General features: G+C 53.2%; 1 protein-coding gene across 2 annotated transcripts in view; it reads left to right on the top strand.

Annotated features, from left to right (window-relative positions):
• Positions 1-26659, top strand: part of FADS2 (fatty acid desaturase 2) — a 30365-nt gene extending 3706 nt beyond the window's left edge. Inside the window, exons 2-12 of one of the 2 annotated variants that reach the window (XM_074371906.1) lie at positions 4210-4320; positions 5996-6193; positions 6325-6426; positions 11423-11548; positions 17803-17863; positions 18272-18348; positions 23201-23298; positions 23538-23634; positions 23905-23984; positions 24427-24552; positions 24920-26659. In XM_074371906.1, coding sequence (XP_074228007.1) covers positions 4210-4320; positions 5996-6193; positions 6325-6426; positions 11423-11548; positions 17803-17863; positions 18272-18348; positions 23201-23298; positions 23538-23634; positions 23905-23984; positions 24427-24552; positions 24920-24971 — 1128 coding nt within the window. In that variant the 3' untranslated portion in view covers positions 24972-26659. The remainder of the gene's footprint in view (positions 1-4209; positions 4321-5995; positions 6194-6324; positions 6427-11422; positions 11549-17802; positions 17864-18271; positions 18349-23200; positions 23299-23537; positions 23635-23904; positions 23985-24426; positions 24553-24919) is intronic. The other variant, XM_074371907.1, reaches the window with a different exon arrangement.
• The last annotated feature ends 1255 nt before the right edge of the window (positions 26660-27914 follow it).

The raw sequence follows: 27914 nt of genomic DNA, 5'->3' as shown, positions 1-27914 counted from the left end.
TAGCCTGAACTTCACTTTCCAGGTCTATGAAATGGGAAGGTTATTATTAGGCTCAAATTGGCTGTGAGTGAGATCATTCTTTAAATTTCAGAACACTTTACAGGTGTGAGGGATCATTGCTGCGGGTCCCTTTGCCTCCTGTGCACAAGTGTGCATATTCAGCATGCAGAGGAGGGAGTTCCATAAGCAGCAAAAGAGCAAGCCCTTGAAACAGGAACCTTGGTGACCTCATTTATGCCAAAGGTAAAAGGCATTGGTTGCACATGAAATCCCTTCTGTGGTTTTGCCTGGAGGCAGCTCCACCCCCTCAGCTAGGAGCAGTCCAGTTCCTGCGGTCTGCAGCCTCAGGAAGGATCCAGTACCCAGCCCCAGCATCCCTGGTAACTTTGGTGAGATGTGTTTCCTGTTGTAATACCTTCACGCCCAGGTTGCCTGTCCTTGGCATCTGCAAGGACGCTCTCGTCAAGGTCCCTTTGGCCACAGAGCACCACTCCACCAGCCTCCATCTCTTCTTTCCCTTGCAGAGGACAAGGCACTTTCCCGCCCTGCCTGCATCTCTGCAGTGGAAAGGAAGTCAGCGTCCCTGTTTCCAGCTGAGAACTCAGGGTCCCTCCTCTGCCTCTCCTTCTCTAACCTCTTGCTCCAGAGTCCTGGTTCCCAGAGCTGCTACCTGCAGCCTTGTATGACCTGAGCTTGCTCCTCCTGTACTTCCCCAATCCCTGGCCAAGTACCAGGATGTGGGAAGCTGGATTAAGGATTAGCCTTGCTCTGCAGAGAAGGTGGATGTAGCCAGAAACAAGAGTTAGCTCTTGCTGCCCGGTGCAGGAGGAGTTGCTGTGAGTTCTACTCAGGGTGGGGTCAGGCAGGGAGATTTCTTCCTGCAGAAGTCGGCTGGCATGGGAGCTGGGTGATCCTGCAGGAGCAGGAACACGTGAAGATCTTTCATTTGGGATTCTTTAAGTGTCCTCAGCCTGACCTCCCCACCCCCAAACACACACGCCTGCCTCCTTGATGGTGGTTCTGCTCCGCTCCCAACCGTTGGTCACTCCCTCCCCTTCACCTGCATCCCCAACCTTCTTTCTGGAAAGTGTTTGGCTTCAATCTCTCAGTCAGATGAGGATAGAGCCTGGTTGCAGTTCTTGTTCAAAAGTCAGTTTGGGTTGACCCTGTCTTGCCTTGCCCCTTGGTCTACCTTGCACCAGCCAGACACTTTTGTAACTAAGCAGCTGTTGGGAACCTTCTGCAAGTTCGTCAGGCACATCTGTGACACTTTGAAGGGGGAGACCCAAAAGATGATCAGCTCTCAGGAGGCGGAAGCTCATTTTGATCGAGGCCTTTGTACTAACAGCAGAGTTAGGCATACCTGGAGTGTGACCATGGATGAATAACTTCGCCTCCGTCAGCCTCTCTTCTCATCTCTAAAATGAGACCCGCCTCACAGAGTTTGGTGATTAGTGAAAAATTAGTGGCTTATGTACACAAAACCCGGAGGTCAGAAGCTGACCTGTGTAATCTCAGCACGTGGCAGCTCCGCCACCACTGATATGTGGGTGCTGGAGGAGGCGAAGATGTCCCAGAGGCCGAAGCAGAAGCCAGGTTGTGCAAAATGGCCAAAGGGTCTGAACATGCTTTCACAGTAGGAAAGGCCCCTGGGCTTAGAGAGTGCACAGCTGTCGAGTCCTGGAAGCCCCAGTTGGGCAGTGCTGTAGCCACTGGGGTTATTGCAGCGGACGAGACAGGCTTGGCCCTGTCATGGAGCTTATATTCAATAAAGAATGAATCAGGATGACAAAGAAGTGAGCGCATAATACAGCTTGTAATTTTGAAGCTGTTATGAAGAAGATAAAGCCAGGCAATGTCCCAGAAAGCGTGAGGCTGGGAGATGGCCCATTCAGGTAGGGTGGTGGGCTGCGAGCCCGCCAAGGGATCCCGCTGGAGCAGGGCTCCCGGCAGAAGGAAGAGCCGCAGGCCCTGGAGTGGGAACGAGCTCGGTGGATTCAAGCAAGGGTGGTTTCCACCAGGCCTGCTCGGAAAGCTGCCAGATCTACTACAGACAATGAGGCAATTCAGCAGCGTCTGGCTTTTTAGACCTGTGTGTGGTTGTGTGGCATGAGGGGACACAGACCCTGGGTCAGGTGAACCTGGATTTGACCCTGGCTCTGCCACTTGACCGTCACCTCCCCGCACTGTGGTACCTTCATCTGTCAAATGGGGCTTTGAGGGTTCTGGGAGGTAATAGAAGAACCTTCCTGGCTCCCTGCCTGGCGCGTGGAATTGAGGCCACCTGAGAGCTCTCTGGAAACGGCCCAGGCAAGGCCTCAGTCAGGACAAGAATCTGCCTGGCTCTAGCAGGTTCCTCAGCCCAGGCAGGGACTTGGAGGTGTGACCTGGACGTGGTAGGGGCAGCGGGATCTGGATGAGCGATGGGCGCACTTGCAGACTGCCCCCCGGTGAAGACTGGGGAGTTTCATTATCAGAAACAGCTATTCCTCAGGAAACTACCTTACCAGGGACTTGCAGTTGGTTTCTCAAAAGCCATGATCTAATGTAAGGACCAACGAAAGGACCTTTTTAGGCTGACTTTGGAAGGCAGCTGTGCTCGCCACCATACACCAATGCCTGGGCCCTGACTTTGGCTCCTGACGGGGCCTTTCCCAGGACCTTCGAGCACTGGAGCTAGGAGGGTCCTCATGTGCAGAGGAGACAGGCTGGAGTGGGGCTGCTGGCCCAGAGTGGACCCCAGGCTCTTCACTGCCCACTCAGGGCCTCCAGAATAGCAGCCCATCTCTCCTCTGAAGATACCCTTGCTCTGATCCTCTGCTACCATCCCTTTCTGTTCAGCTCTTGGGGAGTGGGGGGAGTGGGGTGCAGACATTTTTTTTTAAAGACTCTGGGCCCAGTTTTCCTCTGCACAAAGTGTTGCTTTGTAAGTCTGTTCTAGACACAAATAGAATAAAGATCAGGCAAAAGGACTTCATGCCAGGGATGAAGTAAGGAAACGGGAGAAGACTGGCAAGTACTCTTGTGAGATACTTCGCTAGGGGCTGAGCTGGGTTTTTTTTTTTTTCCTTCCAAATGAGTCTTTCAAATCAAGCATTGCAGTTTTTAATAACTTTTTCTTCTGTCTCTTTAATCCTCCCCACCTTCCCCCATCCCCAGCACAGACACGCACCCTCACTTTTCTCCACTACTTTGATTTTTCTAATAGTTTCTCATGGTGTAGTTAGACTTGTTACTCTCTCCTAGCAAAGTCTCAGAGCTTCAAAAAAAATTTTTTTTAAATTGAAATATAGTTGATGTACCTTGAAACTTGGTTTGATGCAAGGTAAACATTGTTCATCACTGGGACATCACACTATGTCCCATCAGGGGGACCTAGTGTCGCCTCATCTCTAATGGAGCTGCTGTATTTGTTTTATATTATATATAACATGTATAGAAAAAAGACTGGAAACAACGGTGGTATTCATTTTCCTCTTTATTGTGTACATGTTCTAAATTTGCCGAATGCACATTATTTATAATCCAAATAAAAAGATTAAAAAGCCCAACGTTTAAAAAAAAAGCAATACTGCAATGTCAGAGAACGTGTGGAAAGTAATGAAGATAAAGCAAGGCATAGCGCCACCACCTTAACACATAATAGTTTAAAATACTTTCATAATGTTTGTAATTATTTGCATACCTTTTTAAATTGTGGAAAAAACGTTTTCCCCCAGAAATGCTTTTTACCTCATTCTGCATCTGCTTTTGATTTAACATGATCTAGGTGCATTGTTCTTGTTGTTCTTTTTGTTGACAGCAGTGTGTGGGGGCAGCAGGTGGTGAAGTTCGCAGGGAACCAGGCAGCCTGCAAAAGACTGTGGCTTCTGGCCTCTGTGGTGCCCGTCCTTAGAGGGGCGCATTTTTCTGACTCGCTGCAGGACTATGCGGTGTTTATACCTAACCTTTGTCAAGCTCTGGGGTCTCTTGTCAGGGCGGAGCCCCAGATGGCACCTCCAATTTGAGTTGGGCACAGAGGGACCCTGCCACCTGCTGGGATGAGGCTGAGAGAGCATTTGGGGCTGGATCATGGGAGGCCCCGTATCGTTCAGTGTCCTGGTGTCTGAGTGGGACAGAGTTTCTGCTGGTGAGCCCTGCCCTCCCCAGGGCAGAAGCGCTGGCGGTGGTCGGGGTCTGCTACTCACTACCTGCACCCCTGCTCCCCAGGATGCCTTCTTCGCCTTCCACCGCAACCTTGATTTCGTGCGCAAGTTCATGAAGCCCTTGCTGATCGGTGAGCTGGCCCCGGAGGAGCCCAGCCAGGACCACAGCAAGAACGTGAGTCGGAGGGATAAAGGAAGGGAGGGTTTGCTGGCATAGGGGGTCAGGTCCCCACTCAGACACGGAGAGTGCAGGGCATGGGGCAAAGGAGCCTTTATGCCAGACCAAGGGGAGCCACTGCCCATCTCCTAGGGTCAGGGAGGACTTGGAGCCTCTGCGGGCCCTGTGGGCCACCCCTTCTGCTGGCCCCCACCTTGGAGTAACTCATTCCCAACCTCTCCACCTCTGGGGCCTCAGTGGAGCCAGGCTGGGCACAGGGTCTTTCCCTCTTTTCTGGTTCCCCGCTGTTGTATTTGGCTTCCCCCTCCCTGGAGCTGACCCGGGATTCCATCCTAACTGTATTTTCCATCCCTTCCAGGCAGGCAGCTCCTCTCCCCTCCTGCAGGCTCCTCCTCTCCCCTCCTGCAGGCTTCCCTTCCTGATCTTGCTCCCCACATTTCACTTGGGCTTATAGCCCTCTTCAGATCCTCCACCACTTAGCACCTAGGCTCCCAGGTCTGGCTTCCTCCACGTATGCCTGTCTGCCCTTCAGAGTACCCTGGGCATATCCCAGTGGATGGCTTGAGCCCCCTGGCCTCCACTTTCTCCCCCCTCCTGCCCTGCCCTGCCTCCCAGGTTCTTTCTTTCTCCAAGTGATGCCCTTAGTTCCCCAGAGCCACCCTCGACTCTGCCTCTGACACCTGGCACCACATGCCCAGTACCCACTCAGTGCCCCCTGCCTGTGGTGTCCAGAGCAAGGAATGCGTGTCAGATAGTGGGAAATAGACCCCTTTTAAAAAAAAAATGTGGTAAAACAGACATAACGTAAATTTTATCATTTTAACCATTTTTAAGTGCACAGTTTTCAGTGGCATTGAGTACATTCACATTGTTTTGTGACCGTCACCACTATCCACCTCCAGAACTTTTTTATCACTCCAAACTGAGATTCTGTCCCCATTAAAGACTAACTCCCCAGCCCCTGGTAAACACTATTCTACTTTTTGTTGGTGAATTTGTCTATTCTAGGTACCTCATATAAGGGGACTCATAAGTGTTTGTCTTTTTGTGTCTGGCTTAATTTCACTTAGCTTAATGTCTTCAGGGCTTGTTCATTAATAGCATGTGTCTCTTTTTTTAGCATTTTCTCTTTTTTTTTTTTTTAGAATTTTCTTCCTTTTTTTTAAAAAAAATATTTTTTATTTCAGGTTTTTTTAGGGGGGAGGTAACTGGGTTTTCATTTATTTATTTATAATGGAGGTACTGGGAATTGAACCCAGGACCTCGTGCATGTTAAGCACACCACCACTGAGCTATACACTCCCCTCCTAGAGTTTTCTTCCTTTTTAAGGCTGAATAGTATTCCATTGCATGTATAGACCACAGTTTGTTTAGGCATTCATCCATCAATGGATATTCGGGTTGTTTTCACCTTTTGCCTCCTACAAATAATGCTGCTGTGAATATGGGTGTGCAAAATGCAAGCTTTTATAATTTGAGTTAAATCCTTTCTCTGCATCTTAACTGGCTGTGGACAAACGGACAGTCCCAGAGCTGTGCCAGGCCCCGACAGACACATGGTAGCGGCCGCTGTTGTGGTCATGCACGGCGGCTGGGCTCCTGCGGGACTTGGGCTTGGTCCTCTCCCAAGCGGCTGGGTGGCTGAGTCCTTTCCTGTGTTCTTGCTTCACAGTCGCAGATCACTGAGGACTTCCGGGCCCTGAGGAAGACTGCTGAGCAGATGAACCTGTTCAAGGCCAACCACCTGTTCTTCCTCCTCCTCCTGGCCCACATCTTCGTCATGGAGACCATTGCGTGGTTCACCGTCTTCTACTTTGGCAATGGCTGGATTCCAACCATCATTACGGCCATTATTCTTGCTGCCTCTCAGGTGAGGTGTGACACCATCACCTGTCACTTGAAGCCCCTGCCTCCTCCCCCCACCCCCGACTCCCCCAACTCCCAGAGGCCTGGTGTCTGGGTGCTGATGCTGTGAAAGCATCCATGGCCCTCTCTCCCCAGGCCCAAGCTGGATGGCTGCAACACGATTTTGGCCACCTCTCTGTTTACAAGAAGTCCACGTGGAACCACATCGTCCACAAGTTCACCATAGGCCACTTAAAGGTAACTGTCAGCCACCATGGGTGTCCGTCCCGTCAGTTAGCGTTTGATGCAGCACTATCTCACTTTACTCTGAAACCAGGACCTACCAATCCCCCGCTTCTCTGACCTTCCAAGCCTTGTCACATTAGACACACAGAACCAGTGTACTAATTATAAAAACAGGCACACGCTTCTCCGTTGATGATATTCGTTTCTTACCTAAGCAAGGACTTACTAATAATCCCCTTTCAGTTTGAGGCCAGTACAGAAGCAGTCTCTCTTGATGAATTGGTATACTTTCCTTCACAGGGTAGTGTTTGCTGTTTAATACATTGTGTTCCTCTTCTTTTCTATTTTTTCCCTCCTTGGGTGCCAGGAAACGCAAAGCAAAATGTGGAAGAGCACTGTCCCTAATCTACATCTTCCCGTTATCCATATCCTCCCCTCCCAGTCTATGTCACTGACGCTTTTATCTTTATTATAACCATTCTGTTATATATGAATCCTTTATCAGAAGCCATCTCAAATACACTTTGGAAGTACATGGGGCTGGAGAGGAAATATTGCCATCATATAAGTCTTTAGATAAGGGACATCAAACAATGTAATGATCAACTCAGCCAAAAGACAAGAGCTGTTTAAAACTCAGAAGATAAGGAGGCAGACCTGCAAAAGTGTTAATAGGTTGGCCAAGTTTGTAAAAAAGAAAAAAAAAGACTAGCTGGACTTGCCAGTGACCTTGGGCTGATCTGATGGACTTTTTCTCCTTGGTTTTGGACATAAGTTCTTGCCAACTCTCTTTTTGAAGCGTATTACCCTCCACCCCAGACGTACCCCAACAGCATCCAGCTGCTTCCTAAGAAAGGCGTTGTCCTGGAGACTTCCATTTCTCTCCACCCTGGCTTGGGAAGAGCTGGATGTCTGGGTTAAGCTTATCCCCCTGTGACCTAGGATGCCTCTAGCCTTTGGCTTGCCGGCTCTGGATCAGGTTGGGGGTGAACCACCATTGAACTAGTAACCATTTCCACAGGGAGCAGTTTGCCTGGCCCTGAGCCTGGAGCTGTCTGAGAACCTGGTTTCTTTCCAGAATTTCAGGGGTGAAGGGAGAAGATGCACATAGTAGAATGCTTTGTTTCATTTTATATTCTTTTCTGTCGGAGAAAACCCTCCTCAGAATTGGAAAGTAACATTTGAGTCCCGACCTGCTTTATCCCCACACGTGTAACAATGATGGACTGTGTCTTGTTTGCAGATTCTGGGCAGGAGCCGGGAGGGCCTCTCCTGCGTGATGGCTCTCAGTCCTCGAGGGGCCCTGGAACAGAGCTCTTGTGTCAGACAGAATATGACAAGGACAGAGGACTGGCCCCCCTGTCGAATGTTGGCTTGTGAAATCGGAGCTCTGGGTGACAGGGAGATGAGAGGAAGTCAGGGACATGGGCTCTGCCCAGGGCTTGCCAGCCGCCTGCTGGCTGTGTCCTTAGTTAGTGCGTGGCGGAGCAGTTCAGCCAGGGTGCCCCAGAGCCAGAAGGGTCACAGCTTTCCTGAAGTCCTGCTGGCATCCCGTGGCCACACAGCTGCAGACAAGTCTTGTAGGTGCAGCCGTTCTCGGGTCCCTTTGCTGGGGCAGGAAGGAGCTGGCTGCGGGGCGCTCCTCGGGGTGCTCTAGCATAGCTGTGAGGGCAGCGAACAGGGTGCCGGGAGCCCCGAAGGGCTGGGACCCGCTTCTTACTGCCGGCCTGCCCTGCCGTAGGAGTCCACATGTGAGCGCCCCACTCCCGACCTCCCCTTTTCCTTCAGCCCACGTCACTTCTGGTGGACAATCCTACTGAAGGGTGATCTTCTACAGTGACAGTTCTGAGAGGTCGAACCTCTGCTTAAAACTCTTTAACTTGTTAGGCATTGCACGTGCCATCTAGACCCTGCACGTGGAGATGGAATCTTTGGAACCCGCAGCCTTTTTGCAGCTTTGTCCTGGGCCAGGACTAAGGTGAGGCGGGTGAGGCACTTCGCAGGGCCTCAGATTTTAAGGGGACACCAGAAAGAGTCAGTAATTGACATAAATAACTATTTAATGCAAATATTTTTTTAAAAAAGGCAAAATTAATGTAAAAAAAGAAATCCACAATGAACAAAATACCAGCAGTTAAAATGAAGATCAGGGCTGTGCTGAATCGTATTGGAATGTGAAGCAAAAGGAAAACTTTTACCTTACATATGTATTTGTATGTGTTTTTTTTTTAATGGATGATTTTTCTTCCCAGAGCATTAAAGTAGTTGAAAACTATTTAAAAACTAAAAGCCCCAACATGAAGTTTAAGTGTATCATTTATAAAAAACAATTTATTATTATTTTACTTCAGTTTAAATTAATTAAAAATTATTTAAGACTGACCCTTGGTTGAGAGAAATGAAACTTGGCGGTTGTCTCAGTGGAAAACAAGGTGAGCCAAAGGGTAGATTTTGAAAATATTGTTGATGAGTTTGCTTTTGGCTCTGCTATGGCTCTGCCCAGCACTGCTGGCCCAAGAGGGCCTTCTTTTGGCTTCTGGAACAGTCTACACTCCCCTTTCCCCAAGGCCTTCACCTAGACTCTTCCCGCTGTCAGAAAAGACACCTTCACTGTGCCCAGCTCCCTCCTGCCCAGCCTGCAGCCCAAGGACAGTTCACCTAAGTGGCCTCCTGAAACTTCTCCAGCTCCACTGGCACATCTCACTGTGGTGTGATGCCCCCATCCCAGTGTGGAGCGACGCCCACACTGTTGTGATGCCCCATATTATCAGGTGTGGTGCCCCCATATTGGGGGTGATGCCCCATCATAGGGTAGGGTAATACCCTACTCTCCCTCACTAGACAAGGGCTTGCCTTCTTCCCCACTTCATCCCCAGGGCAGGCAGGGCAGCATCAGCACCACATTCCGAGAGCACAGCGCTGGGTCATTCCAGGGTAGACAGGACTTCCCAGTGCCCAGGAGGCAGGGTTCATGGAGGATATGCAGGGTTTGCCGAGTGAAGAGCAGTGGAAGAGAATTGCAGCAGAGAACAGTGCCATCCAAAGATGTTTCATCATTACACCCGATGCCAAGTTCAGGGACGGCCCCACCTCGCCGGCTCTCATCCCCAAGGGGCTCACAGCCTGTCCTTCCTCCGTTTGTTCATTCCCACACTTCTCTTGGTTGGTGTAGTCTAAACCTCCTTACTCATAACTGCCTTGCCCCTTAATTTCTCTGTGCCAGAGACTCCATTGCACTCTTGCCAGGAATTCAGCCTCTTGGCTGGAGAGGTAAATGTGCCATCTGATTTCTCAATCCTCTCAGCTCCCATTGGCCGACGTTCTTTTGTTCTGCTGGGTTTCAATCCCTCCTGCTTCCTGGGGCCTGAGGTCACCGCGAAGGCCACAGCCGCTCAGAGCTGTTCCCGCCTGTGGCACTGAGTGAATAGAGACTGGGTTTGTGCCAAAACATCTTCCAAGTACAGTGTTTGTTTTTGCAGTTAGGCCTTTTTGTACCTCTCCCGACACTTGGCCAAAGTGTTGATTGATCCAGCAGCAGTGCCCCAGTGAAGTCCTCATGCCGGAGAGTCAGGAGAGTCTTGTCTGCATCACTGCATGACTTTGCGGAGAGACTTGCCCTTAAAATGTTTCCAGAGCTGGAACGAGTGAGACAGAAATTCATGGCCTTGAAAGACATACTCATGTAATGGTTCTTGTCTCTGAGAAGCATCATTTTGCATTCACCTGTTAGAACCAGGAAGCTCTTGCCTGTCTCTGTTAGTGACTGCTTATGGAGCCCTCCCTGTGGCCTTCTGTGTGTGATGTGACTCACCTGTCAGCCCTGAGAGCAGTGGCGTGTCTAGCTGTTGGGCTGTCCCTTGCCTCTCAGTGGGCCCTTTGGGAGCAAGGACCACTTGTGGTCTTCTTTGGTGTATGTGTGTGTGATTTTTTTATTTTTCTATTTTTTATTTTGTTTTTATTATCTTAATGGAGGGACTGGGGATTGAACCCAGGACTTGAGCATGCTAAGCATGTGCTCTACCACTGAGCTATACCCACTCCCCCTCCTTTTTGTTCTTTTGAAAAAAGCTTTCTTGGTATAATTCACATACTATGCAATTTGCCCGTTTAAAGTATACAGAGCAACGGCTTGTGGTGTATTTGTGCAACCACCATCACAATCAAGTTTGGAACATCTTCATCACCCCAAAAAGAAACTGACACCTCTTGGCCATCACCTCCCAACCCCCTCATCCCAACCTAAGCACTAGGCAACCACTCATCCTTCTGTCTCCATGGATTTCCCTATTTTGGACACTTTGTATAAATGGAACCATAGAACACCTGGCCCTTTGGGCTGGCTTCATTCACTTCGCATTGATTTCCAGGTTCTCATGTTGTAGTACCTCGTACTTTCTTATGGCCAGGCCAAAGTTTTCCATTGTATGGGTCTGTCGTGTTGTATTTATCCATCCATCAGTTGATGGACATTTGGGTTGTTTCCACTGTTTGGTTATTTTGAATAATGCTCTTGGGAACGTGTGCGCACAAGTTTTTGTGTGGCCGTGTTTTCATTTCTCTTGGGCACATGCCTAGGAGTGGAATGCTGGGTCGTACGGTAGGCACCATTTCTCAATGTTCCTGAAACAGAGAGAAATGTTCTTCCTTGTACAACACGTGCACACAGGAGATGAACAGAGGATAATGGGTGTGGAGGCTCAGTCTGGGGTTGACAGAGATCTGAGACTCCCCAACAGCTGCTAAAGCCCCTTACCATGCTGTCCATCCTCAGCACCATCTTATGATTGAAGGAACAGGCCTGGGGGGATGGAGTGACCTGGCTCAGTTCAGAAGTCCTGGTCCAGGGGCTGGTCAACTCTGGACTCAGTAATGGTAGCAACACTTCCTAGCACCTCCAGCATTCAGGGCCCGAGGCGTGTGTCACGGAGAGTCGGCCCTGAATGTTGAAGGTGCTAGGAAGTGGTCCCCTCAAGGACTGCACTGCTCACCCCCATTCCTCTCCCAACAGGGTGCCTCTGGCAACTGGTGGAACCATCGCCACTTCCAGCATCATGCCAAGCCCAACATCTTCCAGAAGGATCCAGATGTGAACATGCTGCATTTGTTTGTCCTGGGAGAACGGCAGCCCGTTGAGGTACGATGAAGGGGACGGAGGGAGGGCGTCGACATGGGAATTGTTTGGCCTGAGCAGGGATCAGCAAAGGCTTCTGGTAGGGAGGAGAGTCATCAGACACATCTTTGCCTGATGTTTACATGGAAACCTTTCCTGGATGCCCTGAATTATTCAAACTGGAATTTCTGTGGAACGGCCTCCTGTGTAAATAATAGATGTCACGCCTTATCAGAGTGTTAGGTGCCTCCCTGCCTCCTGTGGGCCGATGAAGAGCATCTCCTGTCTTGTTCTTTCCAGTTTAGCAGGAAGGCACAATTCCAGGGCTCAAGCTTGGTCCCCAAACACTAGCTCAAGAAAATCTTACTTGGAGAGTCAGAGTACCAGAGGCTGGGAGAGACCTTGACAGGGTCTGGTCCCACCTGTTTCACCATAGAGGCAAAGTGAGGCTCAGCGGGAGGAGGGCACGGGTTTAGGGTCACATGGTGACGACTCTTGGATGAGTCCCCAGATCTGACAGCTAGGCCATTCCTTCCACTCTATCACGCTGTCCTGTTTTTGTATTAGTTTATTTTTTATTATAAATATAGAGCATACCTGTTACAAGCACTTAAATAATACAGAAATAGACAAAACTAAGACGTGAATCTCCTATGATCTCTGCCATCTTCCTTCTGCCTCTGGTGTCACACCCCCAAGGGTGACCCCTGTTGACAACATACTATAAATCCTTCTACATGTTTCCTGTGTGTGTATAAACATGCACATATCTTTTTTAACAATAAAAACTTAAACATAGGCATTTTTTTTTGCAACTTGCGGCCTCACCAAATGTGGACTTCTTTCCGGGAGTCCAAGTGCATTGGCCTCTACCTGGTGCTGTCCAGTGCTCTGTTGTATTTTCTATACCGAAACGTAACCCACGCTATTTTGTAAGACAGGAAAATTTGGTGTTGCTAATTCTTTTAATAAAGTCACCCCCAGTGCACTTAAAGAATTTAAACAGTGTCCTTGTTTAACGTTCTTTAAAAAGTAGAGCCTCTATGTAAAAAAAAAAAACCGTATTTTTTTTTACTTTTCAGAAATACATTGATGATGTAAACCAAAGTTTAGAAGATCCTTGCTGCTTTTATGTAGATCTTAAGTGTGACCTTGTAGGGAGTCTAAGCATTTGTCAGGAGAGGCACCTTTGCCCTCGGTAAGGAGCAGTGTCTTGAATCGGCCATATTCCCAGCAGTGTTGGCATCCAAGGCTTGGAACACGGGGAGGAGAGAGTCTGTTCCTTCAATTAGCAACCCCTCTCCCGTTTCACATCCACCCGACAGAATATCTGAACAGAAACATGGGTTTTCTGTGACATAGTCAATTTTGAGGGAATTAGCCAAAGTTCAGCACTTCGGAAGCATGGAGCCTCCAGCTGGGCAGGGGTTTTATTCTCTGCCAAAATCCGTGCTTGCGTTTTCTTTCTAGGAGACAGTTTGCTGGCTTTGATTTGAGGTGGCTAGGTAGTAGAGCTGATTAACTTGGGTCCACCTGATAAGAAGACAGAGGCTTCCCTTTCTGGGTGAGGCTTCATGTTGTAGATCTGTTGGCTGGCCTGACAAATGTTCTCTGTGTCCCTAACAACAAAATCTAGTCTCACCAGCTCTGCTGGCGAGAAGGTGCCTTTCCTTTCTGCGTGGTAGCCAGTGCAGTCTCTACCAACATCCCCTTCTCGAATGCCGGCTTCTGGGCAGAGGGTGCAGTGGGAAGTTTTGGGGATCTGGTCATCCAGTAGTAGCCAGTGGCATTTGAAAGACCACAGCCAGGGCCACAGTGCTCCGTGAAATCCCCTCTCTCCCACACTGGTGGGGGAAAGGCCAGCCATTTCTGGGTTCCTCGTGGGGCCACACCCCAGTGTCCACCAGACCATGCTGTCTGAAAGAGACCTTTCTTTTATGCTTAGAAAGTTCTTCCTTCACACATCGTTTCAATGTTTCTGGTTTCACTTTTGAATGTTTCACTATTGCCAAATGGGGTTTGACTAAGTTGTCCTAGCCTCACTTTTCTCAGAAGTCAGCCAGTTTCCCTGGAGCCCCCTCCTGGGTCACATCGCCTCTTCCGCGTGGGAGGCTGTTCTTCCCTGAACCCCAGCGCCTGGTCTGGGCTGAGTGTCCCTGTGAGGAACGCTGCCTGGGTGATGCGGGCGTCACGCCGATCTATCTGTGGCCCCCGCTAGCTCACTGTAAGCTTCTCATGGGCTGACTTACCCCTCCCAGAAAGGATTTATGTCTATAGATTCAGCCTTTCCATCCAGGAATATGGCATCTTTCTCCATTAATCTCTGGGAAAGGTTTTAACCTTTTCTTTGTGTGTCTCATGGGTGTCTCAGTTGAATTCTAGATAATTTGTTTCTTTGTCATCATGATAGCGGTTTCTCCAGTTTTCAGGAAAACTTGATATTTGCCTAGTTATGTGCAGCTAGTGTCCACTTAAATCTCTGTGATTCCAATTGTTTTTTTCAGTTGATTCTTCTGAATTCCCTGGGTAGATCATATCTTTAAAAATATAATGAAAATTTAGACCCTTTCTAAATTGCAGTAGCTCTACACTCTTACTTCTAGTTTGGTCTTTATGACGTTATTGGAACTTCCAGAACAGAGTTAAATAGTGGTGATGTCAAGGGCAATCTTGTTTTGCGCCCCACCCCCCTTTTGTCATATCATGTTGGGGACCAGTGAGGCCATTATCCCTGTAGCTCTGTTAATGGGCTCTCAGAAGCCGTGAGTGTTTCCACCCCCCGCCTGAGATCTTGTTTTTCCACCCAACTGGGAGGCTTCTCCTGTCCCATTGACTGTCTGAGCTGAGCCTCCAGGCTTCCTGCTTTAGGCAGATTTTTGAGAACAGGCCAAGTGGCCAGTACTCCTTTGGGGCACCCATGGCCCTCCTCTCAGGACCCTTGGGCTGGAGTCCTGCCATTCCTCGCATGCCTGCCTGGCCATGTTCCTCATTTCTCTGTGTGTGTGAGAGTGTGTGTGTGTGTGTGTGTGTGTGTGTGTGTGTGTGTGTGTGTGTGTGTGAGATGTAGGTTCCCTGAGGCAGGGTCTGGGCTTTACAACAGCTCCCCTCCCCCAACCCTGAACAGGCAATGAAGGCCCTTGTCATTCCTCAGACATTTTGTTTCAAAGCTGAAAAGCCCCCTGCACATGCCCCTGGCTGCCCCTCAGCCCATAATCCAAGCTTGGCCTTGTGGTCTATGGAGAGGCTGAGCCCAGGAGGGTCGGCCAGCCCAGGCCCAGGGTTGTGGGTCTCCAGACACCAGGCCACCAGGGCTGGAAGTGCTTTCCCTCCCTCTGCTTCTGACCTGTGTCCCCTTCAGCCTCAGCTTGAGGACATGTCAAAGCGAGCCTGATGTGTGACGACCCTACTGGAGGGCAGAGGCACATGTGGGTCCTCCAGGCCCTGTGGCCCCTGGTGGGGAGGAAGGCTGACTCCTGCTGAGTGAGTCCCTGGGCCCAGGTTGTGTTGAGTACCTCATGTGGGACATCACTTAATCCTGCTTGAGGAAGGAGCTATCATCAAACCCATTTTATAGATGAAATAGCTGAGGCTGGGAGAGGTGGAATAACTTGCTCAGGGTTACAGCTAGAAAAGGCAGCGTTACCACCCAGGTCCTGCCAGAAGCCACCATCTGCTGGACATAAGGGGAGAGTGTGTGTTGGTTCCTCCCAGCTTCCTGATGAATTAAGAAGCCAGGAGCCCGTCCTGCTAGCTTGGTACATTCTAAAATATCCCTCCCTGCTCCTCCCTGCGCCCTGACCTACAACTGAGCATTGCAAAGAGCTCAGCGTGTGGAAATCAAGAGCCAGAAGGCCGCTCCACGCCTGGTCTGGCATCCCGCGACCACAGCTGTGCTTCCTGGTTTTCAGAGGAAAGCCAGCGCCCCGGGGCAGCTGTACCTTGACGGGCGGGCGGCCTTGCGCTAGCTGAGGTCATTGAGATGGGAACAAATGCTGCGTGACGTATCGTGTCACCAGCCACCGGCGCACGTGTCACCGTGACTGGCCTTCCCTTCACAATCCTGAAGTGCTTTCATAGCCTTGCCATCGTCTGGACCCTCCACCACCCTGTGAAGGACCCATCGTACTTGCACTTGACAAACAGGGAACCCAAAGCTTGTGGAGCGGGGAGTGGGGAGTGAAGCAATTTGCTGAAGTAACTCCAAGCCTGGAGCCCCCGCCTCTCGAAGGCTGGGAAGCCCCGGGCTGACAGAGAGGCCTGCCGCAGCCCGAGGGCTGGGACCGGTCAGCTCCCGAGGGATAGTCTGAGGCCTTGAAGGGACATACATGGAGCCGCAGTGCTGACCGGGCGGGGGCAGCTGGGGGAGCGTCAGCCCCAGAATTGCCGTCGCCCCCTAATGGGCACCGTAAATAAGTGCAAACAAGGTGTTTGCTGGGCAAATGCAGCTTCAAACGAACTGTCCACATGCACCCATCCCTGAGTCATTCTTTGGGGACCCTCTGGCCTCTGCTGGCCTGCCTGGGCCACCCTAAGTGCTCACTCCTAGAGTAGAGAGTGTCCTCTGGGCCTGAGGCTGTCCCCTGGGATGACCTGCAGCAGAGATGTGGTGGGGAGGGCTCCTGTCTGGAGCCCGGGAGGCCCGCAGACACAGGGTAGGCCTGTTTCCTGTCTGGGAGGAGGTTAGAGCAGAAACCAGGAGCCTGTTCTGTAGACCACATGCTCCCTGGAATCCCAGACCACCAGACTGGCCGCTCAGGGGGTGCCTCTAGTCTTTCCCTCCTCTGGAAATTCATCTGAGACTGTGTCTGAAGCCACCTGGCTAGGACCGCTCCAAGGCCAACCTCAGTCCTGGCCTTGATGACAGTCTTCATGCAAAGGACATAACTTTCTGGGAACAAGTGAGACCCCTGCCAAGGCGCAGGAGGCTACATGGAACAAGGGAATCGATTCTGGTGATGCCTCGGCCGGTGTGCTGTGGCCACGGTCGTTGGTGCCAAGCTGCATGTCCTGGGGACAGGCTTGGCTTTGCTTCCTGCCAGGGCCCCTCCGTTCGGGAGTCTCTGGGCCCTCCCTATGGTTTTGACAATGGGCTCCCACTCTGTGTTCTCACCTGGAGAAAGGGGCATCAGCATAGAGGACGTGCAGGGTTTCTCCATCTGCAGCTTTCTTTGGTCTCCCAGCTGCAATAAGCAGGCGTGGACATCACTGGGTGAGGGTGCCACTGACCGTTGGAACCGAGGAGGGGCAGATGAGGTGCGTGTCCCAGGGGTCAGCCTGTGGCATTTATGCCCCTTGGCTCCCCTTAACGACCAGTGATTTGGATGCCAAACAGGGCTCGGGCGGATTAAGTGACCTGTGCAGGGTCTAAGTGCTGGGGAGAGGCAGAGCCCAAGGCCACCCTGCACAGCCCCCACCATCGCAGGCCAGAGCAGGCGCCCCTCTGTGAGCGGCATCTTTGGGTCTCGGTCTCTGAGAAGCAGGGTGGGCTGGTCCCTGGAGTGGAAGGGCTGCAGGAATCCTGTGAGGCCACAGCTCCCCTCTGCTTCAGGCTCAGTGCAGCCAGTGCTGCTCTGTACAGTGAGGCTGCCCATGCCCTAGCCAGCTCTCCTTATGCAAACGTCTGGGCAGCTGGGTCTCCTGGGTGGGACATGGTGACCTCCTGGCCTGCTGGCATCCTCCAAGTGAAAAACCTCAGCCTGGAAATTATGGGAGGCTCTGCAGAGGTTGGTGCTTTCTGCCCGGTGACTGTTTACAATTTCCCAGTCTCTTACCTGAGCTCTCCCAGCCACAGCGGGCTCCAGGGATCTCCTCAGGGGGATCCAGGAGCTTTTCTCTCTCCCAAAGGGGTGAAGACTGGCCAAGGAGCTCCCTCCGGGTACCCGTGCCTGCTGTAGGAGTTGTTGAATTGTGCATTCGCTTAGCAAACTTTTTATTTTGTGCTATTCCATGGGCTCTCAGCTTTCTTGGATTCGGGTCCCAGTCAGGCCACTTCTTGTGGGGCCAGGCTTGGGCGGCGACTTGACCTTGAGCCTCAGCTCACAGAGTGTGTGAGTTGAGGCCTGCAGGGGACCTAGCTCAGGTTGGGCAGGAGCAGCGAAGGCATAGGAAGTCCCGGGGCAGCCGGGAGCCCAGAGGGGCCCAGCCTTGGGGGCTCAGGGTGCAGACAGACAGGTCCTGGAGCAGGAGGAGGGGACCGTGGCTGCAGAGCATGCGGAGGAGGGCATGGGAGCCTGTGGCTGAGGGATGCTGGGTGCTCATGGTCTCTGCTCTCTCCTCAGTACGGCCAGAAGAAGCTGAAATACCTGCCTTACAACCACCAGCACGAGTACTTCTACCTGAGTGAGTGCTGGACCCCCATAACCACACCTCGGACCCCCTTCTCAGCCCATTGTGGCATCTCTCTCCCCTCCCACCTGATGCCCTTCCAGACCCAGAAAGTAACACCAAACCTGTCAGAGGAGAAGACACCTCAGCAGCCATCCTGGGCAAACCCCTCCTGGCCTGTAATACAGAAGGGACCCAGAGGCGCAGGCACCTGCCCCGGGTCCCACACTCCCTGATCCTGGGCAGGGTGCCAGTGGGTGCTGTCTGCTCCCAGCCCCATCCCGGGCCCCGAGGCCCAGCTGCCTCTGCCCATGAATTGCAGAGCTGGTGCCATGTTCAGTGTTCTGCCCCTGGCTCTTCCCTGTCACCTAACCCTGACAGTGGGACAGGCCACTCTAAGCACCTCTGCTCTCTCTCCTGCAGTTGGGCCGCCCCTGCTCATCCCCATATACTTCCAGTACCAGATCATCATGACCATGATTGTTCACAAAGACTGGGTGGTGAGTCCAGGGGGCCCAGGAGTGGGGGGAGGAGGGTGACTGGGGCGGGTGGGGCCTGTGGGGCCCCAGGTGTCTCCTCCTGGGATGGCTGCTTTCAGTCTCAGAAAGGGACTTGCTCTGAGGCTACCAGGACCCAGCAAGGCCATAGCACCCCAACCCTAACACAGGGCATCCACTGAGAAAGCCACTGCCTTGGCATGGCCCCCTCAGAAATTTCTGAAGGCAATGTGATGAGAGCTGAGTGCAGAGGCCACCCATCTAAGGCTCCACTCCCACCTCCAAGACCCGGTGAACGGATTCTGGGTGGCACATGGAGAGGAGCCAGGCACTGGGTGAGATGACAGGCGTGTTAGTTTACTAAGGCTGCAGAAGAAAGGGCCACCAAGTGAGGGGCACGTCTGTTAAACAACAGAATTGTATTGGCTCAGTTGTGGAGGCTAGAGGCTGGGACAGAGGTGTCTGCAGAGTTGGTCATTCTGACAGCTGTGAGGAGGGGTCCGGCCCAGGCCTCTCTCCTTGGCTTGTGGGTGGACACTCCATCGTCTTCTCTGAGTCTCCCCTATCCATTATCTTCCCTTTGCATTTCTGTGTCTGTGTCCAGACTTCCCCCTTTGTATAAGGACACTAGTCGTGGTGGATCAGGGCCAGTCCTAATGAGCTCATTTAACTAATTACATGGGCACTGACCTGAGTAAGGTCATGCAGTGAGGTCCTGGGGACTAAGACTTCAACGTACACGTATTTAGGGGACATGGTCCAGCCCATAACACCAGGCTTGGTGGAATCCCTGGATTCTACCCCTAGAGAGAGCAAGGGCCCCTGGAGACGGCCCTGCAGCAAGGGGCGCAGGCTTTATGTAGGTGTGCAGGCCTGATTCTGCAGAGATGACAGTGCGCCCACAGTGGACACCCTAGGTGGGACAGTCACCCTGGGCAGAGCCTGCTTTTGTCAGAGCGGGGTTCACTGGGACAGGAACAGGACCCCTGCCCTTGGGACCAAGTGGATAGTCACTTAGCTGGTCTTTTTTTTTTTTTTTTTTTTAACCCAGTTTCATAAATGAGGATATTGAAACTTGGAGAGTTGCAGATTTGCCCAAGGTGACAAGGGCCTCCCAGTCCCGCAGCCTCGGCGCTTCTCCCACACCTCAGCCTCCGCTCTGTAATAGCAGGACCTCATGTTTGTAAAACAGTTTAAGGGCTTCCAAGTACTTTGTTTTACATTCTCTCCTTGGCTTTATGGGCAAAGGTGCTGACTAATTATGTTAAGAGGGCCAAGCCTGGGGCTCAGGTGGAGGAGGGGTGTTTGGAGAGGAGGTGTGACTCTGAACTCTCTGCCAAGCCCTGTGCCAGTAAAACCTGTAAGGTATACTTTTTAATTAGTACTGTGTTTCAGGAACAGTTACATCGTTTAACCACTGTTGCCTACGTTATATTGTTTAACCAATCCTGTTTCGGTAGGTATGGGCCGGAGGGAAGAGGTTTCTGGATCAGTTAAGAGGTGGGAATTTGAACCCTAATTTCCTACCCCTGTGGTATTTCCACCAGGGATCACCTGGGCCCTAGAAGGGGTCACAGCTGAAAAGGATCATGGTGCTGCTCCTGGGGGCACAATCATCTGTTTTTCTGGCAGGTGACTCCTGACGTGAATTTTTAATCCTTCAAAAAATTTTTTTAAACTGTGTTTGTTCCCTAAAGAACGAAGTATTAAACAGGGACAGCAGAAAAGGGAATCAGACTATGTATCCAAATGGGGCAGACAGCAGAGCCAGGGAAATTTGATCAGGGCCCTCAGGGCAGGGCTCTCGTGCCAGGGAATAAGGTTCAAGCTTGGGCTCCTTCTGCAAAACATTGGCTGATTGCAACCAGGCCTGGCACCAGACCCAGCACTCCCCTCAGGGGCTGGCACGGGGCAGAGGCATCCCTGTGTTGTGGTTTTCTGATTTACAGTAGCAGTGAGCTTCAGGGCCACGTGCAGCTGTAACATGGGGTGGTGTTCCTCAACAGGGGCGATTCTTTTGGGCCACTTGGCAATATCTGGAGACATTTTTGATGGTCACAGCTCAGGGCGGGGATGGAGAGCTACTGGCGTCTAGTGGACATCTAGCCAGGGAGGCAGCTAAACATCCCACTGTGTGCAGGACAGCCCCCCACAACTGAGCATTGTCCAGACTCACATGCTAACCGTCAGCTTCCTGGAGGTCTGCTGTATCTGACACCACTAACTGCTCCTTTTTGAAATTCTCCCTGTCAGCTTCCAAGTCCCACCTCTGCTGGTTCTCCTCCATCTGTTTTCCTGTACCTCCTTCATCTCGTACCCCCTGAAGCCAGTGGTCCTGGGGTCACATAATCACTCTGCACAAAAATAAGTAAGCATAACTCCTGTTAATACACATGAACCAGGAGGAGGTACAGCTCAGTGGTAGAGCATATACTTGGCACGCACAAGGTCCTGGGTTCAATCCCATCCAGTACCTCCATCAACAACAACAAAAATATATTCTTAAAATTACATATGTACCTACTACTGCACTACATGCACACAAAAAAGGAATTTAAATGAATGTGATGAAAAGTAGGAGCAGAACTGAAAATACTTGCTTCCTCTACCCCCTTAAAGATCACCTCAGCCCCGAGGTCTTGCCCTCTGCCCGCTACCGGCCCTTCAGGTTCCCCTCCCCACCTGCTCCCCTGACCCCTTTTCCTCAGCACAAGACACTGACACCAGGGACCAGCCTAGATTCCTCATGACCAAGCAGTCGCCAGATGGAGCTGCCCCTGCTTCCTAAATAGTTCTGTAATCTGTTACCCCCTCATCAATGCTGTGGGTCCTGGTTTGGGCGTCCATCATCGTTTCATCCCTGAGCTACTGAAAGGACATAATCTCCTCACTTCCACTTGGCTGGGATTGATTTTATGATCCAAATGGGACCATGTTCTCTCCATGAGTCTTCACTGCGAGCGAGGCAGAGATCAGTCTCCCCAGATGGACGTGACCTGGCCTCAACCTCTCACCGAGGGCAGGTGGCCAAGGCCCTACCTTCTTGGGCTGGAGTATATGGAGCATATAAAATGTATTAAACACAGCCCCTGCCCGATCGCCTCTCTGGGCTTTCATTTGTATTGTCGTCATTCTGCAAACATCCATCCTACTGTTTTTCACTTGGCTCACCTCTGGTGTATCCTGGCCCACCTCAAGCACCACCTCCTGATGGAGACCTTTCCTAAACCAGAATTGTGCTGGGAGCTCACGCCATGCTCCCATCACCCCTTAATAATGTGTCCCCTTCTGTATGACATTGGAGGGATCTCTGTATAAGTCTGTCCTTATAGATGAGGGGCTTCTGAGGGGCTTCATTTTGCCCCCAGCACCTAACTCAGCCCCTGACACAGAGAAGGCATTCACTGAATTTTTGTGGAGCCTAACTGGACAGAGCTCGTTTGAAAGTTGAGTTTGCCGAGCAGATAAGGGGAGAAAGAGCCTCCAGGCGGATACAGCCCAGGCGCCGCAGCACGGCCTGGCCGGGCAGCACAGAGTTCTGGAGACTGGCTGGCTGCAGATGAGGCCATGCCAGTGGGCAGGCATGTAAAGGTCCTGTGCGTCCTACCCAGGGGCTGATTTTTATCCTTTGTCACTCAGTGGAGAAGAAGGCCAGTGACAGCTTTGAGGATGGCAATAATGTGATCCAGTTTGCATGTCAGGAAGATCTCTGGTGGCACGGTAGTTCAGGGACCAGACTGGAGTTGTTAGAGCTCATACTTGTGGGCTGTGCTTACCGTTGTAACAACTTCAAGCCACGTAGAACCTCAGGGGAATGTTCTTTCCCCACTGTGCGGACGGAGGAGCAGACACAGCTCAGATTACTGACAACTACACAGAATCGGGGTGAAGCTGTAATTAACCCCAGCAGCCTGACTTGGAGCCTGTGCTCTGATCACTACCCAGCCGAGTCTGTGGGGAGGAGAAGTGGTCAGGGAGAGGAAACAGTCAGTGCAAAGGCCCTGAGGTGGGAACAGGCTGGGGCGGGGTGGCTGAGGAGAAAGTGGTTCCCAGTCCCCGTGAGCTATTCTGGGTGGGGTGGGAGGGCTTTGCAGGGGAAGATCGTCTTCTTGGAGCTAAGATGGTCACTGTAGAGACCAGTGGGAGGCTACTGCTGTGTCCAGCAGAAGCACATGGCCTTGAGGGGCCGTTAGGAGGTTGGGTGCTTGCCAACAAGGCTATGATGGCGGGCAGAGCAGCAGAGGCAGCCAGGGGACGTGCTTGCCCAGGAAGTGAGGGCAGAGTAGAAGAGGGGACAAGAGGAGAATCAGGTCTGGGAAGAAGGCCAGTAGCGTCAGAGGTTGCTGGGAGGCCCTTGAGGTAGGCGACGTCTGGCGTCCCCGGCCTTTATCATTCTGGTGTGAGTGGCCAGGAGGAGGTCTAGATGCTGCTGTGCAGTTGTGAGCATGCAGATGTCAGGGGCTTTGTGCAGATGGTAAATCCACCTTTAGAATCTCTGGGACTACGAAAGGGCTGCTGACCCCCGGCCCTTCCCTGTGGCTGCCCCTCGGCTCGCATCTGCTGGGCCCCATCCCTGTTTGTTTCCCTAAAACGCAGAGCATACAGCATCCCTCGGTCTGCTGAAACACTCAGCATTTCCCTAGACGTAGAGAGTGTTGGAGTGTTGCGCACACTCTGTGCTGGCAGGTGTCGCGTCCTCAGTGGGCCTGGTGCCCAGCTCCCTGAAGGCCCACTGGGGTTTCTTGGCCACCTTTGCCTAGCGGTGAGTGTGAGGCGCTGTGTACACATCTGTGGTCAGGACACCATCCCAGGGAGAGTGGGGCACTCCCACATCTAACCGTGTTTCTCTCCGCAGGACTTGGCCTGGGCCGTCAGCTACTATGCCCGTTTCTTCATCACTTACATCCCTTTCTATGGTTTCCTGGGATCCATCCTTTTCCTCAACTTCATCAGGTGCCTGAGCTTTGCTGGTTAATAATCCTTGGTCCCTCAAGCGCTGGCGTTGATGGGGGCTTTGATGTGAAGGCCTGCGAGGAAAGGCTCAGAAGTCCCCAGTTCCTGCCCCAGCGCCTCATCAGGGGCTGCACTCACCCCCCACGCCTGCCCTGGGCTGCTTCGGGTTGGGAGGGAGGCTCTGTTCCCACAAGGTGCCTGGGCACCATGAAGACTGAGCCAGCCGTGCTCGCTTCCAGGTTCTTGGAGAGCCACTGGTTTGTATGGGTCACGCAGATGAGCCACATCCCCATGGATATTGACAACGAGGCCTATCGTGACTGGTTCAGCAGCCAGGTGAGGGTGGCCAGAAAGCTGGCCACGGGGCCCTGCAGAGCCTGGACCGAGATCCATGTCCTTGGCCTTCAGAAACTTGGCTGCCCGGTGGACCCAGCGTCGTGCTGGGAGGCACAGGGCTGGGCAAGAAAGGGTGGCAGGAAGCTTTTGGAGCGACTAGTGGGGAATCTGGGCAGGGCAGTGAGACCCGGGTAAGGCTGGGCCTTGTGGGAAGGAGACGGGCCCTTCGTGCTTTTGCTCCCGCCCACTCACCCCCCTCCCCCACCACAGCTGTCGGCCACCTGCAACGTGGAGCAGTCCTTCTTCAACGACTGGTTCAGCGGGCACCTCAACTTCCAGATCGAGCACCAGTGAGCGCAGGCGTGGGGGCTGTTGTGGGGGGCAGTGGGCCCCAGACCCACCTGGGCAGAGGTGGGCAGATGGGGGCTGCCTCTCTTCCCCTGTGAGGTCTCCCACTGGCCCTTGAACATGTTTCTGCGGCCAGCCCTGCTGAGGCCAGGAGAGGGGCTCGCGTGCCTTGTGCCGTGTGGTCATAGTGCTGACCACCCCCTCACGTGTGGCCTGGCATCTCCCTTGATTGTGTGAACCTAGCAGGCTGGGGTGATCAGTCCCTTTATTGACAGGGAGCCCAGCCCTCCGCCTTCCACATGCCAGTCCCGTGTGCCTACCCCCAACCAGTGGGCACATGGGGAGAGGGGGATGGACAGGGCTCCCAGGCCTGGCTGGCCTCTGTGTAGGCCAGGGGAGGAGATAGGCACTTCCTTACACCAGGGCCCCCCACGCTCTCCCCAGCCTCTTCCCCACTATGCCCCGGCACAACTTGCACAAGGTCGCCCCGCTGGTGAGGTCCTTGTGCGCCAAACACGGCATCGAGTACCAGGAGAAGCCGCTGCTGCAGGCCCTGCAGGACATCACCGGGTAAGGGGGCCCTTGGGTGCCAGGGCCCCTTGAGGTCCCTGGGGCACAGGGAGGGGACTGAGATGCACCTTTCTGGGACCATCCCTGCTGGAGACCATGGTGACAAGAGAGGTCCAGCCACCTCTGGCATTGGTGTCCCCACCAGGGCCCGCCCTCACTGTCAGTTGCCTGACCTCTCTCTGGGTTGGATGAGGACCTTCCCATGGTCCTTCCACATGGGGTCCCCTGGGGAGCCCTGAGCTAACACCCTTGCAGGTTGAGAGCTGAGAGGAGGCACCCACACTCCCAACCCCCCATTTCCCAGGGATCCCTAGGCCTTGGCCTCTTGTGTCCTGGTCCCTTACTGTCCCTCCCCCTTTCTTCCCAGGTCCCTGAAGAAGTCTGGGCAGCTGTGGCTGGACGCCTATCTCCATAAATGAAGCTGCAGCCCTCAGGGCACCCATGGGGAAGGGGGAGCTGGTGGGGGTGATGGTCAAAGGGAAGTGTGGGATTTTATTCTGAGGGGTATGGTGAAGCTGTGGGATATGCTGGCTTGCAGACTCTGATTTTGGTCTTTCCTGTTTTGCTGTCTGGTTTCACTGCCTTCACCCTTCCTCATGGGGCCTGTGCTGTCAGCCCGGCTCTCCCCAGCCAGGAGCAGAGAGCCAGGTGGCTCCAACCCGGCCTTCACCCTTGGCCCCTGAACAGCTGCCAGACCAGAGGTGCACCAGGGCTGCCTGTGACCCCCCCTTGCGGCCTGGCCTCCAGGCTTCACCCCCACCCTCTTTTCTCCCTCAGATGCTCTTGAGGTCCAAGGGGCTGGGTCCTAGCCAGTAGGATGGCTCCCTGGCCCTGCAGGCCCGGCTCTGCCCTCTGCCAGCTGCCCACCGCTTGCCCTTACATGGGGCGGCGCACTTTGCGCCTGAGGGCTTCTTCCCACTGCCGAGATCAGTACTCGGGGCATCCCTGCAGGCCCCGCTTTTTCTTCAGATGTTGGGGCCCTAGCCCTGACTCCAGGCTCCCTTTGCCTGCAGCACAGCCAGCTCAGGCCTCAGGGACCAGGGAAATGTCCTCCTGGGCCCACTGGAGCCGTCTGACCCAGGACTCCAGGACAGTTCCATCCCATCTCCAGAGCCTGTGACCTTGGGTCCCAGGGAGCAGGGCCACAGATGGGCTCAGGAGAAGCAGCGGCCAGGTTGTAGGCTCAGCCCTGTTCCCTATCCCTGTTCAGATGTGTGTCCTGGTTGGGAGGCCTAAGATTCCGAAGCAATCAGAACTTTCCCCCCAAATGTTCCGCTACCTGCCAGGCACTGCCAGCCAGAACCTGGTCATTTGGGCCCTATAGGCCGCAAGAGGGCGCTGGAGTGGGGGGGTGCTCATCACAGCCCCTCCTCGGGTTGCGGCTACCAGCGGACGTGCTCTTTCGTGGTCTTCCACGTGCTTGTGTCTTTTCCTGGTTTTTCTAAGCTTTTGCTACAGGTACATTCTGATGGGGGCAGTGGGACTGGGCCCTGTGACAATCTGCCTTTGACTACCTGCCCCTCAAAGCCTCCCCAGGCCCTGCAGTGGGCTGAGCTGGGCTCACTCACTGGGGCCATGGTGGCCCTGACTGTCAGGAGGGCCACGGGGCACAGAGGGAAGAAGTCCTAGAGAAGGTGACCCTGAGGATCCAGGGGCTTGGGAGGGGACCTAATGAGGACCAAGTGGGACAAGGAGGGGTCAGGGCTGGAGGCCAGGCAGCTGAGGGGACAGGAAAGTGAGAGGGGAGGGTGCGGAGCCTGGCGCCACTGGGAGGACCCAGCGCTGCTGCATTTGGAAATTAACCCACTAACCAGTATGTAGTCTCGGGGGCGGGATAGGACAGGAACCAGTTCGGAGTGGGGGCTTTCAGGGGAGGGTGTCTGTTCCCCCAGCTCCGGCCAGCTAGGAGGGACCAGCCCTCCTGTGACAGACCTTCGAGTTGCTGTTGCAACATGGACGCGCCTGAGGCCCTCCGGCTGAGAACTGGCTGGCCCAAAGGGCCACTGTCCCTCCCCAGAGGCGGAATGGATCCATAGGGAACTGATCTTAATTTTTATCATGTTGCTTCCCCCACCTACATTTTTGGAAATAAAAGAAGTTAATTTTATTCTCAGTTCCTTGATTAGCGCCAGCCTGATGCCAGGCTGGGTGTTGATGGAGGAAGGGGCCTGGGCACCAGGGAGGGTGCCACTGTTTCCCCCTCCCCTACACTCCTGCTCAGAAGAGAATTTCCTTTATTCTTCCCTGAAGTGCACTCCAGGCCAAGAATTTTAGGCAAGTGACCCAAATAAATGGCCCTGCTTCCTCTTCCTGGGAACTCTCCACAGCTCCCAAAAACCCACCGCCACTGGAGCCACGTGGGGCTTTCTGGAAGGTCTCTGGAGGGCAAGGGACTGGTACACGCCACCTTGCGGACATCCTCATTCTCCATCCCTCTCCTCATCTTCATCCTGGGACCAGCTGTGGGCACATGTGGGCTCAGGTCGACTGGCCTCTGCTGGACTCCCCTGGTTAGTGCACCGAGTGCTAGGGACAGAGAGCCCCAGAAGGGGCTGAGGAAAGCTCTAGAGACCAGTCTGTCTTCTGGCCCCTGTGCCCATGCAGTGGCACATTTGGTGCCCACAACTGGGCCTGTGCCATCCCAGCCTAGTGTTACGGGTGTAGGCCATGGCATGGAGGCGGGTCCTAGGGCTGTCTGACACCCAAGCCTGGGGAGAGGCCAAAGGAATGTGCCACTTAGCCTCTTGGTGGCCCCTACAGTGCTCTCTGACCACCCACCTCTGGACTGGCTCAGCTGGCAGGTCAAGCTGGGCGTGCCAGGGAAGGGCCAGGAGGTTCAGTGGGGCCAGCACCTCAGGGGCCCCCCACCTGGTTTTGCATCTTACAGCAGGGCTGGAGAGGGCACCAGAGTAGGCCCTTGTCCCCCCTCTTTCTCTGCCTGTGACCTCAGGATAGTCAGCAGGGACAGCCAGCTGATCTGGGTAGGGTGTGTTTGATCCCCCCCAGGGGCACAGGGACTCTGGAGTAGGACCCAGGGTTCCAGAAGCCCCAAACCAGGAGGTAGAGACAACCCCTGGCTCACTGAGTGGCCTTGGGTGAGTCCTTTGCCCTCCCCAGCCCTCTCATTTATACAATGAAGGGACTGGGCGATAGGGCTCTAAGGATGCTGTGAGCCCCTGGCCTTGCCCCGATGCCCATTAGAGGCCTTTGAGCCTGGAAGATCTTGTGGAACATACCTTCAGTCCCTCTTACCTGTGCCTATGTTCTGCCTCCTACCTGGGCTGGGCCTGGCACCCTGACTCCCAGGATGGTACAGTACAGCCACAGACACACATGCACGCAGGCACCTGTGCATGCACACC

The sequence above is a fragment of the Camelus bactrianus genome, chromosome 10 (assembly GCF_048773025.1).
Source record: "Camelus bactrianus isolate YW-2024 breed Bactrian camel chromosome 10, ASM4877302v1, whole genome shotgun sequence".
Taxonomy (NCBI): domain Eukaryota; kingdom Metazoa; phylum Chordata; class Mammalia; order Artiodactyla; family Camelidae; genus Camelus; species Camelus bactrianus.
This window is presented reverse-complemented; position numbering and strand designations above follow the sequence as displayed.